This window comes from Bactrocera tryoni, chromosome 3, assembly GCF_016617805.1.
Source record: "Bactrocera tryoni isolate S06 chromosome 3, CSIRO_BtryS06_freeze2, whole genome shotgun sequence".
Classification (NCBI taxonomy): domain Eukaryota; kingdom Metazoa; phylum Arthropoda; class Insecta; order Diptera; family Tephritidae; genus Bactrocera; species Bactrocera tryoni.
The window spans coordinates 76,299,888-76,310,491 of NC_052501.1; the positions used below are offsets into that span (position 1 = coordinate 76,299,888).

At 32.5% G+C, this 10,604-nt stretch overlaps 1 protein-coding gene across 3 annotated transcripts; it reads right to left on the reverse strand.

Annotated features, from left to right (window-relative positions):
* Positions 1 to 3,983: 3,983 nt before the first annotated feature.
* On the reverse strand, positions 3,984 to 6,018 carry LOC120771412. Of its 3 annotated transcripts, none has more exons than XM_040099393.1 (9): positions 5,918 to 6,018; positions 5,633 to 5,826; positions 5,499 to 5,558; positions 5,374 to 5,442; positions 5,261 to 5,296; positions 5,119 to 5,193; positions 4,970 to 5,047; positions 4,737 to 4,832; positions 3,984 to 4,151 (listed from the first exon to the last, which is right to left on the reverse strand). In XM_040099393.1, exons 2-8 carry the CDS (start codon positions 5,783 to 5,785, stop codon positions 4,761 to 4,763), a joined length of 543 nt encoding a protein of 180 aa, XP_039955327.1. In that variant the 5' UTR covers positions 5,786 to 5,826; positions 5,918 to 6,018; the 3' UTR covers positions 3,984 to 4,151; positions 4,737 to 4,760. The 3 variants fall into 3 exon arrangements, with proteins under 3 accessions (XP_039955327.1, XP_039955324.1, XP_039955325.1); XM_040099390.1 differs by having other exon boundaries at positions 5,261 to 5,314; XM_040099391.1 differs by having other exon boundaries at positions 5,261 to 5,314; positions 5,633 to 5,823; positions 5,918 to 6,017.
* Between the last annotated feature and the right edge of the window lie 4,586 nt (positions 6,019 to 10,604).

Genomic DNA, 10,604 nt, shown 5'->3' on the forward strand with positions numbered 1-10,604 from the left:
TTGTTCTCTCTTCGATACTCGGTTTCATTGAAAGCTCCCTATCCAGAATGAGGCCAATGCAATGCTCTCATAAGTCACGCTGAACTTCTCAAATCATCACTTGAATGTCACAAACAAGGTTCAGAACTACAAGTACAAATATTTTGGAAATTTAATGTATTGAAAAATATATAGAAAAGTATCTTTATAAAATTGCGACAAGTACCTTTATACGTCGATTGGCAGATAATCACTTTCCATAACTCCACATCGGTACGATTGGTTTATCGGTCATCAGTATAGGTTCATTCTCCTTTGCTCATTCTCTACATAACTCAGTGATCTCTCTTGCAACTAATAGTTGAGTTGCCATGGATGCACGATAGTAGGCCACTTTCTTGGAAAATTACGACGCTTTTGTATAAATAAATAAAGGCTACCAAGATTTAATAGAAACTAACGATCTTGTTTATAAAGAAAAAATAATACTGTGCTTGCTTATATGTATTTTTAGTTTAAAAAATTACTTCGTTGTTTAAATTTGGAGGATTCCCGAAAATTGGTACAAATATATCGTTTCGATTACTTAAGACTAGTTTATCGATTTTTCTGTACTACTTAGTTATCGACTTTATGGATTATTTTCATTTTGAAGGGTTGCTTAAGAGGAATAGTTTGAATATTTCGATCTTCATGGGTAGTTTGAGAGTAATAGAGTGAAATCCCGTAACTGTTTTGAATAGCTTCTCAACAACGGGAACGCACTACCTAATATAATTTTACTGTAAATTTTTTCTTACTTCGACGCACGATAGTTATATGTGGACAATACTTGAAGATAGGTCAAAACATATCGTTGTGATTACATAAGACTAATTTATTGACTTTTATTTATGATTTATTTATCGGATTTATCGGTATATCATCTCAATTACTTTACATTAATTTATCAATTTTTATGTATAACTAGTTTATCGATTTTGTTCTTCATTTTGATCTAGATGAGTTTTTCCAATATGCTGTCGTTAGTTCGATCTCACTTCGATGTATGATAGTTATATGTGAGAGACTCTTCAAGGTGGGTCAAAATGCAATGGTTTATCGTCTTTGATTTATGATTTATTTATTGATTATTTTAAATGATAAATTTACTACGCAAGTCAAATGTGGCGTAATTTTGGAGACAAATACATCGATTCGATCAATGTACATTAATTTATCGATTTTAGTATATAATTAATTTATCGGTTTTGCCAATTATTTTGTTTTTGATGAGCCTGCGCAATATTTTGTTGTAACTTCAGTCTGACTTCGACGAACGATATCTATATGTGGGAAATACTCAAATTTTGAACAAAATGTATCATTTCGATTACTCAATAAAAATTATCGAATTTTATTTATCGACATTAACGATTATTTTTTTTTTGTAAAAACTTTGTTTGAGAGAGAGAATGTGTTATGTTTACTTCTAAATTTCTAAACTCTTACAGTGTACAACGAATAGCTGTTTAAGGGTTGAAAAAATCGTAAATAAATATTTTTTAAATAAAATCTCCGCCACATAAACAAAGAAAATGCATTTGTGACTTGAAGCTCACATTGAAATATTATAATAGTCAAAATAATAGAAACAAAACTAAGTTGAGGAACACAAAAATGTCTAAATACCAACTTGAAAGGAGCAAAGCGTGTAAGCACAGCCCTCAAATCAGGAGTTACATGTGTAATTTATTGGAAAAAGAACTGTAAAAGGGTTTGTTTATGCCATTTGTATTGTTTGTGAGTATTTATTTTGCTTACATTTGCATTTTGACGCACACATAAATATACAGAGGAAGGCAATAGGCATGTGAAATATTTATTAAACCCGCTATGCAAAAGGATGGGTTAAAGAGCAGTAAGTTATACAATTCAACAAAAATTTCTTCCTATTATTTTTTGGTATCGCACGGCGAGGAGTTCAAGGAGAAGTGGTACCGAAACGTGTATGGGAAAAATTTGAAAAAATAGATGAATTTTATGAACACTTAGTCAAATGGCATGTAAAATTATTATGAGCCTGGCTTTTACTCGGCACATTTCTATTCTTGTTATTATTGTTGTTTAGTGTGCTTACATTATATTTTGTTGGCAAAGTTTTTCAGGGTGATTTCATTTAATTTGATTACATTTTTCATACGCGTGTGTTTTGAATTTCAAAATTATGGCATGTGAAAAGTGAATGTTCATTTGTCGCACTGTGAAAACTATAAATATAAATATGTAAATCAATAGGCATAAAGAATATTTGGTTATAGTAAATGTTTGAGAGCAGAAATAAGTGAAAAAAAGGCTTTGTCATTAATGTAGCTTCTGCGACAAAGTGAAGCTTAATATTTGAGCCAAAAATCATCTTCGCTTGAAAGGCTGTGAATTTTTTTTTTACTTACGAGTTTCAGTTAAAATAAATTTGAAATATAATTATTGTTATTTCGACGACCACACCAATAGAAGCCGCTTTTATTTTTGTTTCTTTGAATTTTGACCATTTTTTACTCTATAGAGTAAATATTTAGCCTTGTCCACCATTTGTTCGTTTATTTGTCCTTCTGATATATGCGAAGGCGAAAGTCTCTCATTTTTTTCTTCATAAAATTTGGCACGAGTTATTTTTTAAGTCAGTAATGTAATTCCTGAAGAAATTGTCCAAATCGCGTCACTTTATCATATAGCTGCCATACAAACTGAACGATCAAAATCAGGTTGTTTTATGAAAACCTTTTTATTTGACAAAATATCGTAACAAAATTTCGTTTAAGTAATTTTCTAAGTCAACGTTATAATCTCTGAAAAAATTGTCCAAATCGAACCACTATTGCATATAGCTGCCATAGAAACTGAAGGATTGAAAACAAGTCTTCGTATGGAAAACTTTTTTGTTTGACAAAATATCTTCACAAAATTTGGCTTATATTATTATCCAAGTCAACGTAATAACCTCTGCATATATTGTTCAGATCGAACCACTATAGCATATAGCTGCCATACAAACTGACCGATGAATATCAAGTTCTTGTACGGAAATCTCTAATATTTGACAAAATCTTCACAAAATTTGCCATATATGTTACCAATAGTTTCATAATAAACGTAATTTGCATCCAACTACAAAACGACAACAGCTTACACTGCCCGAAAATGCAGTGTATTTGCAGTTAACCAAGTTTCTGTTAACTTTAGAAGTGCCCTGTAGTATAGCTGTTATTCAATATACAGCTTGTTATTCATTAATGCTACTATATATATATTTTCATTATATTGACAATCTTTATTTTTTATACCCCACACAACTAAGTTGTACATATACAAATTTACACAATTTTATAACATATTTATGTATATACTAACTAAAACTGCCTGACATATTGATGCCCACGTAAATAGTTCCACTTACAACTGTTAACTAACATACCGTTGAGTATACTTCTGTACTCAAGCTAAAATTTTAATATTTTTCATTACAGCTGTAATATTTTATTATTAACATATCCTTTGGAGACCATTGAAATGATGCCGAATACATCTATGTTGTATATCTGTTAACTTAACAGACTATCTGTTGTTCAACACTTCATTATTTGTGAGCGCAGTAATTGTTGAAATTAAGGAATATTTGCATGAGGTTCACAAGTTTTCATGATTAAAATTTTTTTATGAACATGTTAGCTACATTTCTTTTCTCTGCTATATTAAAGCACAGCTGCTAACTTAACAGACTGTGCGCTACTTTCTACAGCCTGGAAGTTATATTGCCACTTTAAACATAATAGACTTTTCTATAAATTATAAAATTTATTTGCTTTTAAAATTTAGAGAAATTGCCTATTCATATACAAAATTTCAAAACCCAATATTTTTTAAATAATTTTTTTTTTTTCGATAAGTCTAGACGTGACGTAATTGAGTCTCAGCAAATAACACCACGACAGCATAAATCAATCAAATAAAATGAAGCAGCAGAATTAAAGCAATGCAAGGAATTTTTTTATTAATATTATACAAAGTTTTTAAGTAATTCTAAATAATTCGGCTGTTCTCTGTCTCTCGTGAAAATTTCGTATATTCGCAAATTTCGTGTCCAACTACTTGGTTTCTTTTAAGTCAAAGCTCCCAGCGTGTTGGTGGCGAGCCTGAAATTATAGTGTTTCATAAATATATTACACATCAATCAATATTTTATATTATTGCGCCTAATTGTAGGCAACATTTTTAAGCGCACTATTGTAAACGACGAAAAAATCGCTTAAACCAAAGCAGTTTCAGCGTAAAGTGGTTTTAGCTAATAGAAATCAGTAAACGGATTCTCCGGGCCGGCTGGCATATGTCTTATATTATTGCGCCTAAATATAGGCAACATTTTTCTCTTGTAAAGGACGGAAGGATCACTTGAACAAAAGCAGTTTCAGCGTAAAGTAGTTTTAGTAAATAAAGACCAGTAAACGTATTCTCTGATCCTGCTCGGATTTACTTAACGAAATTTCAGTTTTTTTAAAGGGATTCCCAAAATTGATGCAAGATTGAAATTTAATACAGGGTGTCACAAAAGTAGCACATGATTTGCCGATCCTTCTCGGATTAACTTAACGAAAATACAGGTTTTCTAAAGGGTGGCCCAAAAGATTGAAATTTGATACAAGGTGTTACAAACTCAACGCAAATTTAGGCAGCAAATTTAAAGTTTTCATTAATTTTGGAACACTCTGTATTTGTCTTACCTTCAAAAACGCTTTTAAAATGCTTTACTGTGGAAATGGTGGAAATGGTGGCATTGGCATACCATCCGGAACAGGCATTTGTGGCGAGCGACGTTTCTGTAAGAAAATTTTGATTATAAAAAAATGTTTTTGAAATAAGGGTCTACATAGCATCTCTAAAAAAGAAAATTTTGAAAGACGTTTTTATTCTCACATGAAATAAACGAATTCAAAACTTATGTATGACTACTTACTCGGGCACTTAGGTGGTTTAGACCTTGCGGTACGTCTTCAGGTACTTCATCAGGCATTTTTTTAGGAGAGCGACGGAACTTTAAAATATAGGAAGCAACAAATTAAAATTATTTGAATAATTATTTCTATATTCCTAAAAAATATTTACCCTATCATGCTGGTCCAGCTCCTGTGGTACATCACCAGGTGCATCATCCAAAGAATGTTGTGCAAAGCGACGGAACTAGAAAAGAGTAGTTAATATGATAGAAGAAATTATCCTAAAAGTTATCAAATATACACACTCTTACCCTGAAACCCTGTGGCGCATCCTCGGGTACATCATCGTTTGCGGCGCGACGTGCCTAAAAGTAAACAAATATGGTATACATTTTTAATTTCTACAATATTTTTAACCACCTACCCTTGGGTTAAACTCCTGTGGCACGTCTCCAGGTGCATCATCAGGTGATTTTTCAGCAGCGCGACGGTACTAGAAAATAATATTTGATAGAGTTACGGGTATATAACTGTGTTACAACTACTCACTCGCTCCCTGAGTCCTTGCGGCGCATCCTGGGGTACTTCGTCTACTGCAGCGCGTCTTAACTACAGCAACAGAAAAATAAATATAGTTTGAATAAAAAAAGAAAACAATTTCCGTATAATTTCTAACCACATACCCTCGAGTTGAATGCCTGCGGCACATCTTTCGGCACATCCTCTTGCCGGAAGCCGCGCGCGCCGCCACGCTTGGCATGTCCTTCCGCGCCATCGAGGCAAGCAATAATCGAAATCATTGCGATGGCAATGCACAAATTCGCGAATGCTTTCATTGTTGCGACAATAAAAACTTCACAGTTTAAAGAAGAATCTTCTAAAAAAAATAACAAAAACAAGTGATCACATAAAACGGCAGGCAAATGTGAAATATTAAAAACTCATACGAAATCCTTATTGCAACTTACGGTTCGTATGCGAATTATTGTCTTGGCGTTGGAGAAATTGCGATTTTGTGTTCACCGCGTTGGCGTTTAGTGCGTTTACAATGTGATTTGTTGAATGCAACCAGTCGTGCGCTTAGCTGCACAATATATAGTGTCGTTCGATATTAACGAGCGTCGTCGTCGTTGCATGCAACGCATCACAATTTTCATACTCTGCTCTAATCGGAAGAATCAAATCTCAACTGATAAGGAGGCGACAAGAAAATCGCATGCAATGAATGGCATGATGACACGGTCGAATTGTAGGTTTCATGGAATATTTCTCGTGTTATTTCATAAGCGTGTAATATAAGTAACTGTAAGGTCATGGCTACATTTAAAATTATTATGAATAATTTACGAAAATCGGAGTAAATCTAAAGAAATCTAAATACTTTTAACCAACTTATATCACCAACCTTTTTCCTTTTATAGCCAAAAACTTCAATCTCAACAGAAAACCTAACTTCAGATTCTAATTCGGAAGAAATTCTTTAATCTAGGTAGGTAGGTAGGAGTGCAGCCCTATCGGGCTCAATTAGCACTTGATGTGCCATTTTTCTTTAATCTAACTTATTTGTGTTTTTTGTTTGAACCCAATCGTGCTATAAATGTGAGCTTTACAATGTGTATGATCACAGCGCCATCTAACGATCATATGAAATTTTATCTATCTTCGACCTTAGAAAAATTATGCAACTATTTTATTAAGCATTTTATCTTTTGTTCCAGCATTCTATTTATAACTTACGAAGAATCTAGAAGACATGCCTCAAATCTAAAAAGTATAAAGCTTTCTGATCTTCGAAACAGTTGTTAAAGTCAATTTTCGGAATAGCCTTTAATTCGCGTAGCCATTCATGTTTTATGTATTCGGTTGACTCAAACCAGTTTCCCCTGAACGGTTGTTTGAATTTGCTGACAAACCAGAAGTCATACGGAGCTAAGTTAGGCGAATACGGTGACTGCGGTACGGTATTGGTTGAAACTTTGGTGAAAACTCACGAACCATTAAAGGAGTATGCGACAGCGCATTATCGTGGTGCAAAAACCAAGAGTTGATAGCTCATAATTTCGGGCTCTTTTTACGAATAGCTTCGTGCGAACGACGCATTTCACTCAAATTGTTTTCCTTGTTGACAGTTTGGCCGGTCGAAAGAAATTCAAAGTGCACCACACGTCGATAACCGAAGAAAACTGTCAACTAAACCTTCACTTCTGATCTGCTTTGACGTGGGGTTTTGGGCTCACCTTTGTCACGATATTCGGTCAATTGATCATCTGTTTCCGAGTCGTGGGCATAGATCTGAGAGTCATCGCCAGTAATGATACGTTTCACGATATCTTGGTAGTCGGGAGGCATAGTTTCACAGATGTTAACGAGGCGCAGGTTTTCAAAAAAATAGAGGGATCTTGGAACAAATCATGATTTTACTTTTCTCAGGTCCAAATGATCTTTCAAAATGGTTTTCACTGATTCCAATATTCCAAAGATGCCAGTTAGATATCTGACTGTTAATCGCTGATTCTCAAGCAGCAATTCTTTTATTTTATTGATGGCTTGATCATCATTTGATGTGAATGTCCATCCTGAACGTGGTACACGTTCGTTATTGAGTAGTCTTAAATTATATATAGCTCAATTATCATTACTTTGTTGGATTGTTGGTTTTTTGTGATAAAAGAACAGACAGACCAGAGTACATACTCCTGGATTACCACGAAACCGCAAGAAGAAGAACTCAGGCTATCGGGTTTAAAGAAATATTGTAATAAAAGGAGAAAGAATAATAGACCACTGGTCGCAGTGCATTCCGCAAATTTCAATCTATCTATCTATAATGTCGGTATTCAGTAATAGGTAACATTTAATGATAAAAGCTCCAAAGCGTTCCTCGTTGCGAGAGGTTGGGTCGAAGTAGCTTAGCTATCCAAGCACTCCTCAACTAAGTTATGTATGAATATTATCGCTCGACTGTGATTTTAAGAGTATGGTAACAATGGTAGAGTTATTAGGAACATCTTTTAAAAATTGGTAAAACATTGAAATTAAAGAGTACCCGAATAACCATAACCATCAAAGAAGTAAAAAAATTTGTTAGCGGAGCAAAGGTTTGCTCTAAGGCAGAAAGAGACGGAGCGAGAACGTCAAATAAGAGAAAATCAATTTTCGTGTGAAATTTTCACAAATTAACAGCACATTAACTCACTAAATTTGTTTGTTATAGTTATTAGCATTATATAAGTACTTTTGTTGTGCCAATAATTGGTATCTCACTTTTAATAACAGTATCTGTTTTTATCTTATTGGAGATCTGGAAAATGACAAGTGACAATTATGGCTTACCTTATTGCACGCAATGGAATTTTTAAATTCACTTCAAAATCTACTTAATCATCAAACACAAATTATTTTAGCGGTCATATAAACTATTTCAATGAAATTGTGACTGTTGTGCAAAATAATTGCAGCGAGAGTGAAATTTAGTGAATTTGATATTTTTATTTTGGATATATATATTTTCTATGATATTAAAATAACTCATAATTATTATTATTATTACATAAATTTACACTGTTGTGAAAAATAATAGCAGCGACTTTGGAATTTGGTGAATTCGTATATATAAATTTTCTATGATATTGTAATAGTTTATTATTATATAAATTTACACTTTTGTGCAAAATAATAGCAACGTTAGTGAAATTTGGTGAATTTAATAATTTTATTTCGGATATACATATATATTTTCTATGATATTGTAATAGTTTATTATTATACAAATTTACACTTTTGTGCAAAATAATTGCAACGTTAGTGAAATTTGGTGAATTTAATATTTTTATTTTGTATATATCAATTCTTTACGATATTAAAATAACTTATTATTATATAAATTTATACTGTTGTGCAAAATAATGGCAACGAGAAGGAAATTTTTTTCAGTTTAACATTTTTATTTCGGATATACAAATTCTCTAGGATATTGCAATAACTTATTATTAAATAAATTTGTATTGTTGTGCAACGAGAGTGAAATTTAGTGAATTTAATAATTTTATTTCGGATATACAAATTCTCTAGGATATTGCAATAACTTATTATTAAATAAATTTGTATTGTTGTGCAACGAGAGTGAAATTTAGTGAATTTAATAATTTTATTTCGGATATACATATGTATACATTTTCTTATAATAGTTATTTGGCAGCTATGTATATGGAAACAACACTCGAAGAAAATTAAGCGCTAGATGTCGCGAGAGTCATTTTCATAATGGAATTAGTATTTATGATTCGATTTAGCTCTATGTCGAATACGGTATAAATTTCTATGGAAAAGTGCTGATATACTTGCTGAAAACTTATTCTAAAATTCAGCTGCTTTTATTTTGCACAACACTGTTCGCTTGTGTAGGTTTTGATTATTTTCAAACATGTATATGTTAATTGTGTTATTGTAACTCTATTAGCACTTGTTTTCAAATTCGCATATATATAGAATTATATATAATATATGTATGTATGAACATATACATTTCAAATATAATCCTCCACGCTTTTGTTTTTGTATCATCATCGCAATGACATTCATTACGTAGCTACTAAAAATTAGCACGTAATTAATATTGACAATTAAATCGTATGTAATTAACTGTTGGAAATTCACTTTATTTTTTTCACAGTTGTTGTTGTGTTTTTTGTACAATTTACCGTTCATGTCGCTGCTGCATGGACATAATGCATATTGTAATTGACATTTTAGCGGTTAGTCAATTGAATTTATGTGAAGGTATATACATATGTACGTACCTATATACATATTTATACAATAAATAAATATAGTATTTAACTGTAAATGTAGAATAGCTTTTATAATTATTTGAAGAGTATTTTATTTTATTTTATATTCTAATAACTTATACCCGCATACATTGTCAAACGAATAGTTTTGTCCACTAAATTTTTCTCTGTAAACCTAAAAGTCTAAAAAATTATACGATTATATAAAACTACGAGGACCTCAGAAATAGATTTTCGGCAGTTTGTCTATCCATCGCTTCTCAATTATTCTGATCAATCGATAACTTGAGTAAAAATGTATATACATATATTGATGATGTTGATTTGGTATATATGCGTAATGGTCCACTGCCACACCTGCTAAACAGTACTATGACACGAAAAATAACCAGAAGTTCTTCAAGCGAGTGAGCATTAAAGGAACAAAGTGAAGTTCTGAACCAGCTCCAAATAACTCCATATCAAAATGATACTATATTCTATCAAATTATATTCCCCTAAGGTTGGATTTTAATACTGGCTTCCAGGTGAGTATATCCTTTAAATGTGAAAGGAGCAGAGTTTTAGCAGAAGAAGAGACACTATCTCAAACTATATCGGCATATCCAAAATGGACTGAGGTGTAGGGACGACAGTATACAATGAAGATATAAATATCCATCTCCATCCATCTACCAAACTCAGCTGGCATCTTCAAAGCGGCGAAGTCTTATGGTGTTCTAATCATAACTACAGGGGTTCAGGTTACGAGGTTGATCCCAACACGGATCTCACTTAGACAGCCGGTCCGTTGCAGTACCTAAAAACTCCTATATACCGAATCATAAGAGCCTTACAAATCAACAAAACGCATTGAGCCTATCAC

Bases quoted from the DNA above. Each gene is read 5' to 3' on its own strand.
- LOC120771412 (XM_040099390.1), bottom strand. From the start codon at position 5,785: ATGAAAGCATTCGCGAATTTGTGCATTGCCATCGCAATGATTTCGATT. The intron at 5,443-5,498 runs GTGAGTAGTTGT...ATTATTTTCTAG, and splicing joins CGCAAGGACTCAGGGAGCGA to TACCGTCGCGCTGCTGAAAA. The intron at 5,194-5,260 runs GTAAGAGTGTGT...ACTCTTTTCTAG, and splicing joins ATGCGCCACAGGGTTTCAGG to TTCCGTCGCTTTGCACAACA.